This window comes from Oncorhynchus tshawytscha, linkage group LG25 (genome assembly GCF_018296145.1).
Source record: "Oncorhynchus tshawytscha isolate Ot180627B linkage group LG25, Otsh_v2.0, whole genome shotgun sequence".
In the NCBI taxonomy this organism is placed as follows: domain Eukaryota; kingdom Metazoa; phylum Chordata; class Actinopteri; order Salmoniformes; family Salmonidae; genus Oncorhynchus; species Oncorhynchus tshawytscha.
In genome coordinates this window covers 32187384-32206076 of record NC_056453.1, presented here as the reverse complement: position 1 = coordinate 32206076, position 18693 = coordinate 32187384, and the positions used below count along the sequence as shown (strand labels likewise).

Genomic DNA, 18693 nt, shown 5'->3' with positions numbered 1-18693 from the left:
TGATATGGGCTGGAGAAAGACGAGGGGCGATGAGAGAGAGAGAGGAGCAGACTGGTTTGATATGGGCTGGAGAAAGACGAGTGGCGATGAGAGAGAGAGAGGAGCAGACTGGTTTGATATGGGCTGGAGAAAGACGAGTGGCGATGAGAGAGAGAGAGGAGCAGACTGGTTTGATATGAGCTGGAGAAAGACGAGGGGCGATGAGAGAGAGAGAGAGCAGACTGGTTTGATATGGGCTGGAGAAAGAAGAGTGGCGATGAGAGAGAGAGAGGAGCAGACTGGTTTGATATGGGCTGGAGAAAGACGAGGGGCGATGAGAGAGAGAGAGCAGACTGGTTTGATATGGGCTGGAGAAAGAAGAGGGCGATGAGAGAGAGAGAGAGCAGACTGGTTTGATATGGGCTGGAGAAAGACGAGGGCGATGAGAGAGAGAAAGGAGCAGACTGGTTTGATATGAGCTGGAGAAAGACGAGGGGCGATGAGAGAGAGAGAGGAGAGACTGGTTTGATATGGGCTGGAGAAAGAAGAGTGGAGATGAGAGAGAGGAGCAGACTGGTTTGATATGAGCTGGAGAAAGACGAGGGGCAGAGAGAGCTGGTTTGATATGGGCTGGAGAAAGAAGAGTGGCGATGAGAGAGAGAGGAGCAGACTGGTTTGATATGGGCTGGAGAAAGACGAGTGGCGATGAGAGAGAGAGAGAGGGAGCAGACTGGTTTGATATGAGCTGGAGAAAGACAGGGGCGATGAGAGAGAGGAGCAGACTGGTTTGATATGGGCTGGAGAAAGAAGAGTGGCGATGAGAGAGAGAGATGAGCAGACTGGTTTGATATGGGCTGGAGAAAGACGAGGGCGATGAGAGAGAGAGAGGAGCAGACTGGTTTGATATGAGCTGGAGAAAGACGAGGGGCGATGAGAGAGAGAGAGGAGCAGACTGGTTTGATATGAGCTGGAGAAAGACGAGGGGCGATGAGAGAGAGAGAGGAGCAGACTGGTTTGATATGGGCTGGAGAAAGACGAGGGGCGATGAGAGAGAGAGGAGCAGACTGGTTTGATATGGGCTGGAGAAAGACGAGGGCGATGAGAGAGAGAGAGGAGCAGACTGGTTTGATATGGGCTGGAGAAAGAAGTGGCGATGAGAGAGAGAGAGGAGCAGACTGGTTTGATATGAGCTGGAGAAAGACGAGGGGCGATGAGAGAGAGGAGCAGACTGGTTTGATATGGGCTGGAGAAAGAAGAGGGCGATGAGAGAGAGAGGAGCAGACTGGTTTGATATGGGCTGGAGAAAGACGAGAGGGCGATGAGAGAGAGAGAAAGGAGCAGACTGGTTTGATATGAGCTGGAGAAAGACGAGGGGCGATGAGAGAGAGAGAGCAGACTGGTTTGATATGGGCTGGAGAAAGAAGAGTGGAGATGAGAGAGAGAGAGCAGACTGGTTTGATATGGGCTGGAGAAAGACGAGGGGCGATGAGAGAGAGAGAGAGGAGCAGACTGGTTTGATATGGGCTGGAGAAAGACGAGTGGCGATGAGAGAGAGAGAGGAGCAGACTGGTTTGATATGAGCTGGAGAAAGACGAGGGGCGATGAGAGAGAGAGAGCAGACTGGTTTGATATGGGCTGGAGAAAGACGAGGGCGATGAGAGAGAGAGAGAGGAGCAGACTGGTTTGATATGGGCTGGAGAAAGACGAGTGGCGATGAGAGAGAGAGAGAGAGCAGACTGGTTTGATATGGGCTGGAGAAAGACGAGGGGCGATGAGAGAGAGAGAGGAGCAGACTGGTTTGATATGGGCTGGAGAAAGACGAGTGGCGATGAGAGAGAGAGAGGAGCAGACTGGTTTGATATGGACTGGAGAAAGACGAGTGGCGATGAGAGAGAGAGAGGAGCAGACTGGTTTGATATGAGCTGGAGAAAGACGAGGGGCGATGAGAGAGAGAGAGGAGCAGACTGGTTTGATATGGGCTGGAGAAAGACGAGGGGCGATGAGAGAGAGAGAGGAGCAGACTGGTTTGATATGGGCTGGAGAAAGACGAGGGCGATGAGAGAGAGGAGCAGACTGGTTTGATATGGGCTGGAGAAAGACGAGGGGCGATGAGAGAGAGAGAGGAGCAGACTGGTTTGATATGGGCTGGAGAAAGAAGAGTGGCGATGAGAGAGAGAGAGAGCAGACTGGTTTGATATGGCTGGAGAAAGACGAGGGCGATGAGAGAGAGAGGAGCAGACTGGTTTGATATGGGCTGGAGAAAGAAGAGTGGGATGAGAGAGAGAGCAGACTGGTTTGATATGAGCTGGAGAAAGATGAGGGGCGATGAGAGAGGAGCAGACTGGTTTGATATGGGCTGGAGAAAGAAGAGTGGCTGAGAAAGAGCAGACTGGTTTGATATGGGCTGGAGAAAGACGAGTGGCGATGAGAGAGAGAGAGGAGCAGACTGGTTTGATATGGCTGGAGAAAGACGAGGGGCGATGAGAGAGAGGAGCAGACTGGTTTGATATGGGCTGGAGAAAGAAGAGTGGCGATGAGAGAGAGAGAGCAGACTGGTTTGATATGGGCTGGAGAAAGACGAGGGGCGATGAGAGAGAGAGAGGAGCAGACTGGTTTGATATGAGCTGGAGAAAGACGAGGGCGATGAGAGAGAGAGAGGAGCAGACTGGTTTGATATGGGCTGGAGAAAGACGAGGGGCGATGAGAGAGAGGAGCAGACTGGTTTGATATGGGCTGGAGAAAGACGAGGGGCGATGAGAGAGAGAGGAGGAGCAGACTGGTTTGATATGGGCTGGAGAAAGACGAGGGGCGATGAGAGAGAGAGAGGAGCAGACTGGTTTGATATGGGCTGGAGAAAGAAGAGTGGCGATGAGAGAGAGAGAGGAGCAGACTGGTTTGATATGAGCTGGAGAAAGACGAGGGGCGATGAGAGAGAGGAGCAGACTGGTTTGATATGGGCTGGAGAAAGAAGAGTGGCGATGAGAGAGGGGAGCAGACTGGTTTGAAATGGGCGGGAGAAAGACGAGGGCGATGAGAGAGAGAGAGGAGCAGACTGGTTTGATATGGGCTGGAGAAAGACGAGGGGCGATGAGAGAGAGGAGCAGACTGGTTTGATATGGGCTGGAGAAAGAAGAGTGGAGATGAGAGAGGAGCAGACTGGTTTGATATGGGCTGGAGAAAGACGAGGGCGATGAGAGAGAGAGAGGAGCAGACTGGTTTGATATGGGCTGGAGAAAGACGAGGGCGATGAGAGAGAGAGAGGAGCAGACTGGTTTGATATGGCTGGAGAAAGACGAGGGGCGATGAGAGAGAGAGAGGAGCAGACTGGTTTGATATGGGCTGGAGAAAGCTGGAGAAAGACAGACTGGTTTGATATGGGCTGAGAAAGAGAGATGAGAGAGAGAGAGGAGCAGACTGGTTTGATATGAGCTGGAGAAAGACGAGGGGCGATGAGAGAGAGAGGAGCAGACTGGTTTGATATGGGCTGGAGAAAGACGAGGGGCGATGAGAGAGAGAGAGAGCAGACTGGTTTGATATGGGCTGGAGAAAGACGAGGGGCGATGAGAGAGAGAGAGAGAGCAGACTGGTTTGATATGGGCTGGAGAAAGACGAGGGGCGATGAGAGAGAGAGAGGAGCAGACTGGTTTGATATGAGCTGGAGAAAGACGAGGGGCGATGAGAGAGAGGAGCAGACTGGTTTGATATGGGCTGGAGAAAGACGAGAGGCGATGAGAGAGAGAGAGAGCAGACTGGTTTGATATGGGCTGGAGAAAGAAGAGTGGCGATGAGAGAGAGAGAGGAGCAGACTGGTTTGATATGAGCTGGAGAAAGACGAGGGGCGATGAGAGAGAGGAGCAGACTGGTTTGATATGGGCTGGAGAAAGAAGAGTGGAGATGAGAGAGAGGAGCAGACTGGTTTGATATGGACTGGAGAAAGACGAGAGGCGGTGAGAGAGAGAAAGGAGCAGACTGGTTTGATATGAGCTGGAGAAAGACGAGGGGCGATGTGAGAGAGGAGCAGACTGGTTTGATATGGGCTGGAGAAAGAAGAGTGGAGATGAGAGAGAGGAGCAGACTGGTTTGATATGAGCTGGAGTAAGATGAGGGGCGATGAGAGAGAGGAGCAGACTGGTTTGATATGGGCTGGAGAAAGAAGAGTGGCGATGAGAGAGAGAGGAGCAGACTGGTTTGATATGGGCTGGAGAAAGACGAGGGGCGATGAGAGAGAGAGGAGCAGACTGGTTTGATATGGGCTGGAGAAAGACGAGGGGCGATGAGAGAGAGAGAGGAGCAGACTGGTTTGATATGGGCTGGAGAAAGAAGAGTGGCGATGAAAGAGAGAGGAGCAGACTGGTTTGATATGAGCTGGAGAAAGACGAGATGAGAGAGAGAGAGAGCAGACTGGTTTGATATGGACTGGAGAAAGACGAGAGGCGATGAGAGAGAGAGAGGAGCAGACTGGTTTGATATGGGCTGGAGAAAGAAGAGTGGAGATGAGAGAGAGAGAGGAGCAGACTGGTTTGATATGGGCTGGAGAAAGACGAGGGCGATGAGAGAGAGAGAGGAGCAGACTGGTTTGATATGGGCTGGAGAAAGACGAGGGCGATGAGAGAGAGGCAGACTGGTTTGATATGGGCTGGAGAAAGACGAGGGGCGATGAGAGAGAGAGGAGCAGACTGGTTTGATATGGGCTGGAGAAAGAAGAGTGGCGATGAGAGAGAGAGAGGAGCAGACTGGTTTGATATGAGCTGGAGAAAGACGAGGGGCGATGAGAGAGAGGAGCAGACTGGTTTGATATGGGCTGGAGAAAGAAGAGTGGCGATGAGAGAGAGAGAGGAGCAGACTGGTTTGATATGGACTGGAGAAAGACGAGAGGAGCAGACTGGTTTGATATGAGCTGGAGAAAGACGAGGGGCGATGAGAGAGAGGAGCAGACTGGTTTGATATGGGCTGGAGAAAGAAGAGTGGAGATGAGAGAGAGAGAGCAGACTGGTTTGATATGGGCTGGAGAAAGATGAGGGGCGATGAGAGAGAGGAGCAGACTGGTTTGATATGGGCTGGAGAAAGAAGAGTGGCGATGAGAGAGAGAGCAGACTGGTTTGATATGGGCTGGAGAAAGACGAGTGGTGATGAGAGAGAGAGAGGAGCAGACTGGTTTGATATGAGCTGGAGAAAGACAAGGGGCGATGAGAGAGAGGAGCAGACTGGTTTGATATTGGCTGGAGAAAGAAGAGTGGTGATGAGAGAGAGAGATGAGCAGACTGGTTTGATATGGGCTGGAGAAAGACGACGATGAGAGAGAGAGGAGCAGACTGGTTTGATATGAGCTGGAGAAAGACGAGGGGCGATGAGAGAGAGGAGCAGACTGGTTTGATATGGGCTGGAGAAAGACGAGGGCGATGAGAGAGAGAGAGGAGCAGACTGGTTTGATATGGGCTGGAGAAAGACGAGTGGCGATGAGAGAGAGAGAGGAGCAGACTGGTTTGATATGAGCTGGAGAAAGACAAGGGGCGATGAGAGAGAGAGGAGCAGACTGGTTTGATATGGGCTGGAAAAGACGAGTGGCGATGAGAGAGAGAGAGAGAGCAGACTGGTTTGATATGGGCTGGAGAAAGACGAGTGGCGATGAGAGAGAGAGAGGAGCAGACTGGTTTGATATGGGATGGGAGAAAGACGAGTGGCGATGAGAGAGAGAGAGAGGAGCAGACTGGTTTGATATGGGCTGGAGAAAGACGAGGGCGATGAGAGAGAGAGAGGAGCAGACTGGTTTGATATGGACTGGAGAAAGACGAGGGCGGTGAGAGAGAGAGAGGAGCAGACTGGTTTGATATGGGCTGGAGAAAGACGAGGGGCGATGAGAGAGAGAGAGGAGCAGACTGGTTTGATATGGGCTGGAGAAAGACGAGGGCGATGAGAGAGAGAGAGGAGCAGACTGGTTTGATATGAGCTGGAGAAAGACGAGGGGCGATGAGAGAGAGGAGCAGACTGGTTTGATATGGGCTGAGAAAGACGAGGGGCGATGAGAGAGAGAGAGGAGCAGACTGGTTTGATATGGGCTGGAGAAAGACGAGTGGCGATGAGAGAGAGAGAGGGAGCAGACTGGTTTGATATGAGCTGGAGAAAGACAGGGGCGATGAGAGAGAGAGGAGCAGACTGGTTTGATATGGGCTGGAGAAAGAAGAGTGGCGTTGAGAGAGAGAGAGGAGCAGACTGGTTTGATATGGACTGGAGAAAGACGAGTGGCAATGAGAGAGAGAGAGAGGAGCAGACTGATTTGATTTGGGCTGGAGAATGACGAGGGGTGAAGAGAGAGAGAGAGGAGGAGACTGGTTTGATATGGGCTGGAGAAAGAAGAGAGGCGATGAGAGAGAGAGATGAGCAGACTGGTTTGATATGGGCTGGAGAAAGACGAGTGGCGATGAGAGAGGAGCAGACTGGTTTGATATGGGCTGGAGAAAGAAGAGTGGCGATGAGAGAGAGAGAGGAACAGACTGGTTTGATATGGACTGGAGAAAGACGAGTAGCAATGAGAGAGAGAGAGAGAGGAGCAGACTGGTTTGATATGGGCTGGAGAAAGAAGAGTGGCGATGAGAGAGAGAGAGGAGCAGACTGGTTTGATATGGGCTGGAGAAAGACGAGTGGCGATGAGAGAGAGAGAGATCAGACTGGTTTGATATGGGCTGGAGAAAGACGAGGGCGATGAGAGAGGAGCAGACTGGTTTGATATGGGCTGGAGAAAGACGAGGGGCGATGAGAGAGAGAGAGGAGCAGACTGGTTTGATATGGGCTGGAGAAAGACGAGGGCGATGAGAGAGAGAGAGGAGCAGACTGGTTTGATATGGGCTGGAGAAAGACGAGTGGCGATGAGAGAGAGAGAGGAGCAGACTGGTTTGATATGGGCTGGAGAAAGAAGAGTGGCGATGAGAGAGAGAGAGGAGCAGACTGGTTTGATATGAGCTGGAGAAAGACGAGGGGCGATGAGAGAGAGGAGCAGACTGGTTTGATATGGGCTGGAGAAAGAAGAGTGGCGATGAGAGAGAGAGCAGACTGGTTTGATATGGGCTGGAGAAAGACGAGTGGCGATGAGAGAGAGAGAGAGAGCAGACTGGTTTGATATGGGCTGGAGAAAGACGAGTGGCGATGAGAGAGAGAGAGAAGCAGACTGGTTTGATATGGGCTGGAGAAAGACAAGGGGCGATGAGAGACAGAGGAGCAGACTGGTTTGATATGGGCTGAGAAAGACGAGGGGCGATGAGAGAGAGAGAGGAGCAGACTGGTTTGATATGGGCTGGAGAAAGAAGAGTGGCAATGAGAGAGAGAGAGGAGCAGACTGGTTTGATATGGGCTGGAGAAAGACGAGGGGCGATGAGAGAGAGGAGAGGAGCAGACTGGTTTGATATGGGCTGGAGAAAGACGAGTGGCGATGAGAGAGAGAGAGGAGCAGACTGGTTTGATATGGGCTGGAGAAAGACGAGTGGCGATGAGAGAGAGAGAGGAGCAGACTGGTTTGATATGGGCTGGAGAAAGACGAGGGGCGATGAGAGAGAGAGAGGAGCAGACTGGTTTGATATGGGCTGGAGAAAGAAGAGGGGCAAGAGAGAGAGGAGCAGACTGGTTTGATATGGGCTGGAGAAAGACGAGTGGGCGATGAGAGAGAGAGAGGAGCAGACTGGTTTGATATGGGCTGGAGAAAGACGAGGGCGATGAGAGAGAGAGAGGAGCAGACTGGTTTGATATGGGCTGGAGAAAGACGAGTGGGCGATGAGAGAGAGAGAGAGAGCAGACTGGTTTGATATGGGCTGGAGAAAGACGAGGGGCGATGAGAGAGAGAGAGGAGCAGACTGGTTTGATATGAGCTGGAAAGAAAGACGAGAGGGCGATGAGAGAGAGAGGAGAGGAGCAGACTGGTTTGATATGGGCTGGAGAAAGACGAGGGCGATGAGAGAGAGAGAGGAGCAGACTGGTTTGATATGGGCTGGAGAAAGACGAGTGGCGATGAGAGAGAGAGAGAGCAGACTGGTTTGATATGAGCTGGAGAAAGACGAGGGGCGATGAGAGAGAGAGAGGAGCAGACTGGTTTGATATGAGCTGGAGAAAGACGAGGGCAGACTGAGAGGAGAAAGAGAGGGCGAAGCAGACTGGTTTGATATGGGCTGGAGAAAGACGAGGGCGATGAGAGAGAGAGAGAGAGCAGACTGGTTTGATATGGGCTGGAGAAAGACGAGGGGCGATGAGAGAGAGAGAGAGCAGACTGGTTTGATATGAGCTGGAGAAAGACGAGGGCGAAGAGAGAGAGAGAGGAGCAGACTGGTTTGATATGGGCTGGAGAAAGAAGAGTGGTGATGAGAGAGAGAGAGAGCAGACTGGTTTGATATGGGCTGGAGAAAGACGAGGGGCGATGAGAGAGAGAGAGAGCAGACTGGTTTGATATGGGCTGGAGAAAGACGAGGGGCGATGAGAGAGAGAGAGGAGCAGACTGGTTTGATATGGGCTGGAGAAAGACAAGGGGCGATGAGAGAGAGAGAGGAGCAGACTGGTTTGATATGGGCTGGAGAAAGACAAGGGGCGATGAGAGAGAGAGAGAAGAGCAGAGTGGTACAGTGTGGGATGGAGAGAGAAGAAAAAAGGAGAGAGGGAGAAAAGAAGAGAGTGTAAGAGAGAGAGAGAAAAAGGAGGGAATTGGTAAGGTGTGGGAGAGAGAGGGAGAGAGGAAGAGAGAGCTCAATAACGATTGAAGTGGGAGACTGAAAGAGGGAGCGAGTGGTAGGAAAGTGAGGGAGAAAGCAGGAAGGAGGCGGGAAAGATGTAGAGAAAAATATGAGAGCAAAGGAAGAAAAATATAGAGAAAGAGGTAGGTACAAATGTAGGATGTGAAAGGTTGAATAAGGGAGGACTATAGTGAATAAGAGAGGGAATGACGGATAGAGCAGGAGAGTGGTAGAGGTAGAGAAGAGACGGGGAGACTGATAGTGGTAGAGAAGAGAGGGAGAGACTGATAGTGGTAGAGAAGAGACTGATAGTGGTAGAGAAGAGAGGGAGAGACGGATAGTGGTAGAGAAGAGACGGAGAGACTGATAGTGGTAGAGAAGAGACTGATAGTGGTAGAGAAGAGAGGGAGAGACGGATAGTGGTAGAGAAGAGACGGAGAGACTGATAGTGGTAGAGAAGAGAGGGAGAGACTGATAGTGGTAGAGAAGAGAGGGAGAGACTGATAGTGGTAGAGAAGAGAGGAGAGACTGATAGTGGTAGAGAAGAGAGGGAGAGGGAGAGACTGATAGTGGTAGAGAAGAGAGGGAGAGACTAATAGTGGTAGAGAAGAGAGGGAGAGACTGATAGTGGTAGAGAAGAGAGGGACAGACTGATAGTGGTAGAGAAGAGAGGAAGAGACTGATAGTGGTAGAGAAGAGACTGATAGTGGTAGAGAAGAGAGGGAGAGACTGATAGTGGTAGAGAAGAGAGGAAGAGACTGATAGTGGTAGAGAAGAGAGGGAGAGACTGATAGTGGTAGAGAAGAGAGGGAGAGACTGATAGTGGTAGAGAAGAGACTGATAGTGGTAGAGAAGAGAGGGAGAGACGGATAGTGGTAGAGAAGAGAGGAAGAGACTGATAGTGGTAGAGAAGAGAGGGAGAGACTGATAGTGGTAGAGAAGAGACGGAGAGACTGATAGTGGTAGAGAAGAGAGGGAGAGACTGATAGTGGTAGAGAAGAGAGGGAGAGACTGATAGTGGTAGAGAAGAGAGGGAGAGGGAGAGACTGATAGTGGTAGAGAAGAGACTGATAGTGGTAGAGAAGAGAGGGAGAGACTGATAGTGGTAGAGAAGAGAGGGAGAGACTGATAGTGGTAGAGAAGAGAGGGAGAGACGGATAGTGGTAGAGAAGAGACGGAGAGACTGATAGTGGTAGAGAAGAGAGGGAGAGACTGATAGTGGTAGAGAAGAGAGTGAGAGACTGATAGTGGTAGAGAAGAGAGGGAGAGGGAGAGACTGATAGTGGTAGAGAAGAGAGGGAGAGGGAGAGACTGATAGTGGTAGAGAAGAGAGGGAGAGACTAATAGTGGTAGAGAAGAGAGGGAGAGACTGATAGTGGTAGAGAAGAGACTGATAGTGGTAGAGAAGAGAGGGAGAGACTGATAGTGGTAGAGAAGAGAGGAAGAGACTGATAGTGGTAGAGAAGAGAGGGAGAGACTGATAGTGGTAGAGAAGAGAGGAGAGACTGATAGTGGTAGAGAAGAGAGGAGAGACTGATAGTGGTAGAGAAGAGAGGGAGAGACTGATAGTGGTAGAGAAGAGACTGAGAGAGTGGTAGAGAAGAGAGGGAGAGACTGATAGTGGTAGAGAAGAGAGGAGAGACTGATAGTGGTAGAGAAGAGAGGGAGAGACTGATAGTGGTAGAGAAGAGAGGGAGAGACTGATAGTGGTAGAGAAGAGAGGGAGGGAGAGACTGATAGTGGTAGAGAAGAGAGGGAGAGGGAGAGACTGATAGTGGTAGAGAAGAGAGGAGAGACTAATAGTGGTAGAGAAGAGAGGGAGAGACTGATAGTGGTAGAGAAGAGAGGAAGAGACTGATAGTGGTAGAGAAGAGAGGGAGAGACTGATAGTGGTAGAGAAGAGAGGGAGAGACCGATAGTGGTAGAGAAGAGAGGAAGAGACTGATAATAGTAGAGAAGAGACTGATAGTGGTAGAGAAGAGAGGGAGAGACTGATAGTGGTAGAGAAGAGACTGATAGTGGTAGAGAAGAGAGGGAGAGACTGATAGTGGTAGAGAAGAGACTGATAGTGGTAGAGAAGAGAGGGAGAGACTGATAGTGGTAGAGAAGAGAGGGAGAGACTGATAGTGGTAGAGAAGAGAGGGAGAGACTGATAGTGGTAGAGAAGAGACGGAGAGACTGATAGTGGTAGAGAAGAGACGGAGAGACTGATAGTGGTAGAGAAGAGAGGGAGAGAGGAATGAGTGGTGGATTGTGAAAGAAACATGTAGAAAATGAATATGTAGAAAGTGATAATGGAGAAGACAGAAAGAAAGAGGAGAGGGTGGGTGGGAGGGAGATAAGAGGGAAAACATTGACAGGTAATGCTGGGCCTGGGTCTGAGTCTGAGATGCACTAGACATACACCCACACACACCTGCAATGTGATGGACAGAGGAGCAGGCAGGGAGGCAGGGAGTCAGGCAGGGAGTCAGGCAGGGAGTCAGGCAGGAGTCAGGCAGGAGTCAGGCAGGAGTCAGGCAGGAGTCAGGCAGGAGTCAGGCAGGAGTCAGGCAGGGAGTCAGGCAGGGAGTCAGGCAGGGAGAGGATGGTATTTGACTCCCAGGGGAAAGATCTAACAGGGGCAGTGGAGCAGCATGACTGGACTCAGGCAGGTTATCACCCACTAGCAGCACTCCATTATCTATCCATCCATCCCTCCAGCTGGCACTGTCTCTCTCCCTCTAATGCAACTCCCTGCACCACACTCTCCCCTCTTGATTACCCCACACTCATACCCCCTGCCCTCCTCCTCTCTCTCAGGCCTCGTCCTCGCTCTCTGTGTGTGTGTGAGTGTGCACACGTACGCTTGTGCCTGCATGTGTGCGTGTGATTGTGATGTAGACTCACCTCATAGTGTGCTGTGCGTTGCGACTCGGAGATGAGTTGGGCATTACAGATGTTGCAGTAACTCTCTGTGAACAGTCCTCCTTCCACGACCCCAGCTGACTTCATCTTTAGACACGCACGCACACACACAAACACACGCACGCACACAAACACACACACACACAGAAAAAACATACTTAGAATAAAGCAATACGCCCTCTTGCCAGGATATAGTGACTCTGATCAAATTACACCCTTATCCCTTATAGTGACTCTAATCAAATATAGTGCACTGCATAGGGAATAGGGAGTCACATAGCATATGGAATAGGGTGTCACACTGCATAGGGAATAGGGTGTCACACTGCCTAGGGAATAGGGAGTCACACTGCATAGGGAATAGGGTGTCACACAGCATAGGGAATAGGGTGTCACACAGCATAGGGAATAGGGTGTCACACTGCATAGGGAATAGGGTGTCACACAGCATAGGGAATAGGGTGTCACACTGCATAGGGAATAGGGTGTCACACTGCATAGGGAATAGGGTGTCACACGGCATAGGGAATAGGGTGTCAAACAGCATAGGGAATAGGGTGTCACACGGCAGAGGGAATAGGGTGTCACACAGCATAGGGAATAGGGTGTCACACAGCATAGGGAATAGGGTGTCACACAGCATAAGGAATAGGGTGTCACACAGCATAGGGAATAGGGTGTCACACAGCATAGGGAATAGGGTGTCAAACAGCATAGGGAATAGGGTGTCACACTGCCTAGGGAATAGGGTGTCACACAGCATAGAGAATAGGGTGTCACACAGCATAGGGAATAGGGTGTCACACAGCATAGGGAATAGGGTGTCAAACAGCATAGGGAACAGGGTGTCACACTGGATAGGGAATAGGGTGTCACACTGCATAGGGAATAGGGTGTCACACTGCATAGGGAGTCACACTGCATAGGGAATAGGGAGTCACAGAGCATAGGGAATAGGGTGTCACATGGCATAGGGAACAGGGTGTCACACTGGATAGGGAATAGGGTGTCACACTGCATAGGGAGTCACACTGCATAGGGAATAGGGTGTCAAACAGCATAGGGAATAGGGTGTCACACGGCATAGGGAACAGGGTGTCACACTGCATAGGAATAGGGTGTCACACTGCATAGGAGTCACACTGCATAGGGAATAGGGTGTCAAACAGCATAGGGAATAGGGTGTCACACTGCATAGGGAATAGGGTGTCACACTGCATAGGGAATAGGGTGTCAAACAGCATAGGGAACAGGGTGTCACACTGGATAGGGAATAGGGTGTCACACTGCATAGGGAATAGGGTGTCACACTGCATAGGGTGTCACACTGCATAGGGAATAGGGAGTCACAGAGCATAGGGAATAGGGTGTCACATGGCATAGGGAACAGGGTGTCACACTGGATAGGGAATAGGGTGTCACACTGCATAGGGAATAGGGTGTCACACTGCATAGGGAGTCACACTGCATAGGGAATAGGGTGTCACACAGCATAGGGAATAGGGTGTCACACAGCATAGGGAATAGGGTGTCACACAGCATAGGGAATAGGGTGTCACACAGCATAGGGAATAGGGTGTCACACTGCATAGGGAATAGGGTGTCACACAGCATAGGGAATAGGGTGTCAAACAGCATAGGGAATAGGGTGTCACACTGCCTAGGGAATAGGGAGTCACACAGCATAGAGAATAGGGTGTCACACAGCATAGGGAATAGGGTGTCACACAGCATAGGGAATAGGGTGTCACACTGCATAGGGAATAGGGTGTCAAACAGCATAGGGAACAGGGTGTCACACTGGATAGGGAATAGGGTGTCACACTGCATAGGGAATAGGGTGTCACACTGCATAGGGAGTCACACTGCATAGGGAATAGGGAGTCACAGAGCATAGGGAATAGGGTGTCACATGGCATAGGGAACAGGGTGTCACACTGGATAGGGAATAGGGTGTCACACTGCATAGGAGTCACACTGCATAGGGAATAGGGTGTCAAACAGCATAGGGAATAGGGTGTCACACGGCATAGGGAACAGGGTGTCACACTGCATAGGGAATAGGGTGTCACACTGCATAGGGAGTCACACTGCATAGGGAATAGGGTGTCAAACAGCATAGGGAATAGGGTGTCACACGGCATAGGGAATAGGGTGTCACACTGCATAGGGAATAGGGTGTCAAACAGCATAGGGAACAGGGTGTCACACTGGATAGGGAATAGGGTGTCACACTGCATAGGGAATAGGGTGTCACACTGCATAGGAGTCACACTGCATAGGGAATAGGGAGTCACAGAGCATAGGGAATAGGGTGTCACATGGCATAGGGAACAGGGTGTCACACTGGATAGGGAATAGGGTGTCACACTGCATAGGGAATAGGGTGTCACACTGCATAGGGAGTCACACTGCATAGGGAATAGGGTGTCAAACAGCATAGGGGATAGGGTGTCACACGGCATAGGGAATAGGGTGTCACACAGCATAGGAATAGGGTGTCACACAGCATAGGGAATAGGGTGTCACACAGCATAGGGAATAGGGTGTCACACAGCATAGGGAATAGGGTGTCACACAGCATAGGGAATAGGGTGTCACACTGCATAGGGAATAGGGTGTCACACAGCATAGGGAATAGGGTGTCAAACAGCATAGGGAATAGGGTGTCACACTGCCTAGGGAATAGGGTGTCACACAGCATAGAGAATAGGGTGTCACACAGCATAGGGAATAGGGTGTCACACAGCATAGGGAATAGGGTGTCACACTGCATAGGGAATAGGGTGTCAAACAGCATAGGGAACAGGGTGTCACACTGGATAGGGAATAGGGTGTCACACTGCATAGGGAATAGGGTGTCACTGCATAGGGAGTCACACTGCATAGGGAATAGGGAGTCACAGAGCACAGGGAATAGGGTGTCACATGGCATAGGGAACAGGGTGTCACACTGGATAGGGAATAGGGTGTCACACTGCATAGGGAATCACACTGCATAGGGAATAGGGTGTCAAACAGCATAGGGAATAGGGTGTCACACAGCATAGGGAACAGGGTGTCACACTGCATAGGGAATAGGGTGTCACACTGCATAGGGAGTCACACTGCATAGGGAATAGGGTGTCAAACAGCATAGGGAATAGGGTGTCACACGGCATAGGGAATAGGGTGTCACACTGCATAGGGAATAGGGTGTCAAACAGCATAGGGAACAGGGTGTCACACTGGATAGGGAATAGGGTGTCACACTGCATAGGGAATAGGGTGTCACACTGCATAGGAGTCACACTGCATAGGGAATAGGGAGTCACAGAGCATAGGGAATAGGGTGTCACATGGCATAGGGAACAGGGTGTCACACTGGATAGGGAATAGGGTGTCACACTGCATAGGGAATAGGGTGTCACACTGCATAGGGAGTCACACGGCATAGGAATAGGGTGTCACACAGCATAGGGAATAGGGTGTCACACAGCATAGGGAATAGGGTGTCACACAGCATAGGGAATAGGGTGTCACACAGCATAGGGAATAGGGTGTCACACTGCATAGGGAATAGGGTGTCACACAGCATAGGGAATAGGGTGTCAAACAGCATAGGGAATAGGGTGTCACACTGCCTAGGGAATAGGGAGTCACACAGCATAGAGAATAGGGTGTCACACAGCATAGGGAATAGGGTGTCACACAGCATAGGGAATAGGGTGTCACACTGCATAGGGAATAGGGTGTCAAACAGCATAGGGAACAGGGTGTCACACTGGATAGGGAATAGGGTGTCACACTGCATAGGGAATAGGGTGTCACACTGCATAGGGAGTCACACTGCATAGGGAATAGGGAGTCACAGAGCATAGGGAATAGGGTGTCACATGGCATAGGGAACAGGGTGTCACACTGGATAGGGAATAGGGTGTCACACTGCATAGGGAGTCACACTGCATAGGGAATAGGGTGTCAAACAGCATAGGGAATAGGGTGTCACACTGCATAGGGAACAGGGTGTCACACTGCATAGGGAATAGGGTGTCACACTGCATAGGAGTCACACTGCATAGGGAATAGGGTGTCAAACAGCATAGGGAATAGGGTGTCACACTGCATAGGGAATAGGGTGTCACACTGCATAGGGAATAGGGTGTCAAACAGCATAGGGAACAGGGTGTCACACTGGATAGGGAATAGGGTGTCACACTGCATAGGGAATAGGGTGTCACACTGCATAGGGAGTCACACTGCATAGGGAATAGGGAGTCACAGAGCATAGGGAATAGGGTGTCACATGGCATAGGGAACAGGGTGTCACACTGGATAGGGAATAGGGTGTCACACTGCATAGGGAATAGGGTGTCACACTGCATAGGGAGTCACACTGCATAGGGAATAGGGTGTCAAACAGCATAGGGAATAGGGTGTCACACGGCATAGGGAATAGGGTGTCACACAGCATAGGGAATAGGGTGTCACACAGCATAGGGAATAGGGTGTCACACAGCATAGGGAATAGGGTGTCACACAGCATAGGGAATAGGGTGTCACACAGCATAGGGAATAGGGTGTCACATTGCATAGGGAATAGGGTGTCACACTGCATAGGGAATAGGGTGTCAAACAGCATAGGGAATAGGGTGTCACACAACATAGGGAATAGGGTGTCACACAGCATAGGGAGTCACACTGCATAGGGAGTAGGGGGTCACACTGCATAGAGAGTCACACTGCATAAGGAATAGGGTGTCACACTGCATAGGACGTCACATTGCATAGGGAATAGGGTGTCACACTGCATAGGGAATAGGGAGTCACACTGCATAGGGAGTCACAATGCATAGGGTGTCACACTGCATAGGGAATAGGGAGTCACACTGCATAGGGAGTCACACTGCATAGGGTGTCACACTGCATAGGGAATAGGGAGTCACACTGCATAGGGAGTCACACTGCATAGGGTGTCACACTGCATAGGGAAAAGGGAGTCACACTGCATAGGGAGTCACACTGCATAGGGAGTAGGGGTCACACTGCATAGAGAGTCACACTGCATAGGGAATAGGGTGTCACACTGCATAGGACGGATAGGGAATAGGGTGTCACACTGCATAGGGAATAGGGAGTCACACTGCATAGGGTGTCACACTGCATAGGGAATAGGGAGTCACACTGCATAGGGAGTCACACTGCATAGGGTGTCACACTGCATAGGGAATAGGGAGTCACACTGCATAGGGTGTCACACTGCATAGGGAAAAGGGAGTCACACTGCATAGGGTGTCACATTGCATAGAGAATAGGAGTCACACTGCATAGGGAATAGGGTGTCACACAGCATAGGGAATAGGGTGTCACACTGCATAGGGAATAGGGTGTCACACAGCATAGGGAATAGGGTGTCACGCTGCCTAGGGAATAGGGAGTCACACAGCATAGAGAATAGGGTGTCACACAGCATAGGGAATAGGGTGTCACACAGCATAGGGAATAGGGTGCCACACAGCATAGGGAATAGGGTGTCAAACAGCATAGGGAACAGGGTGTCACACTGGATAGGGAATAGGGTGTCACACTGCATAGGGAATAGGGTGTCACACTGCATAGGGAATAGGGAGTCACAGAGCATAGGGAATAGGGTGTCACACAGCATAGGGAACAGGGTGTCACACTGGATAGGGAATAGGGTGTCACACTGGATAGGGAATAGGGTGTCACATGGCATAGGGAATAGGGTGTCACACTGCATAGGGAGTCTCACTGCATAGGGAATAGGGTGTCAAACAGCATAGGGAATAGGGTGTCACACGCATAGGGAATAGGGTGTCACACAGCATAGGGAATAGGGTGTCACACAGCATAGGGAATAGGGTGTCACACAGCATAGGGAATAGGGTGTCACACTGCATAGGGAATAGGGTGTCACACAGCATAGGGAATAGGGTGTCAAAGAGCATAGGGAATAGGGTGTCACACTGCCTAGGGAATAGGGAGTCACACAGCATAGAGAATAGGGTGTCACACAGCATAGGGAATAGGGTGTCACACTGCATAGGGAATAGGGTGTCACACTGCCTAGGGAATAGGGTGTCAAACAGCATAGGGAACAGGGTGTCACACTGGATAGGGAATAGGGTGTCACACTGCATAGGGAATAGGGTGTCACACTGCATAGGAGTCACACTGCATAGGGAATAGGGAGTCACAGAGCATAGGGAATAGGGTGTCACATGGCATAGGGAACAGGGTGTCACACTGGATAGGGAATAGGGTGTCACACTGCATAGGGAATAGGGTGTCACACTGCATAGGGAGTCACACTGCATAGGGAATAGTGTGTCAAACAGCATAGGGAATAGGGTGTCACACAGCATAGGGAATAGGGTGTCACACAGCATAGGGAATAGGGTGTCACACAGCATAGGGAATAGGGTGTCACACATTATAGGGAATAGGGTGTCACACAGCATAGGGAATAGGGTGTCACACTGCATAGGGAATAGGGTGTCACACTGCATAGGGAATAGGGTGTCAAACAGCATAGGGAATAGGGTGTCACACAACATAGGGAATAGGGTGTCACACAGCATAGGGAGTCACACTGCATAGGGAGTAGGGGGTCACACTGCATAGAGAGTCACACTGCATAGGGAATAGGGTGTCACACTGCATAGGACGTCACATTGCATAGGGAATAGGGTGTCACACTGCATAGGGAATAGGGAGTCACACTGCATAGGGAGTCACACTGCATAGGGTGTCACACTGCATAGGGAATAGGGAGTCACACTGCATAGGGAGTCACACTGCATAGGGTGTCACACTGCATAGGGAATAGGGAGTCACACTGCATAGGGAGTCACACTGCATAGGGTGTCACACTGCATAGGGAAAAGGGAGTCACACTGCATAGGGTGTCACATTGCATAGAGAATAGGGTGTCACACTGTCACACAGCATAGGGAATAGGGTGTCACACAGCATAGGGAATAGGGTGTCACACTGCATAGGGAATAGGGTGTCACACAGCATAGGGAATAGGGTGTCACACTGCATAGGGAATAGGGTGTCACACAGCATAGAGAATAGGGTGTCACACAGCATAGGG

General features: G+C 50.8%; 1 protein-coding gene across 3 annotated transcripts in view; it reads right to left on the bottom strand.

Annotated features, from left to right (window-relative positions):
• Window positions 1–18693, bottom strand: part of LOC121840823 (zinc finger matrin-type protein 4-like) — a gene marked incomplete in the record, with an annotated part of 187409 nt that overhangs the window by 139996 nt on the left and 28720 nt on the right. For all 3 annotated transcript variants that reach the window (XM_042306248.1, XM_042306247.1, XM_042306246.1), the window contains 1 exon segment: window positions 11577–11681. In XM_042306248.1, the coding sequence (XP_042162182.1) occupies window positions 11577–11681 (105 nt within the window).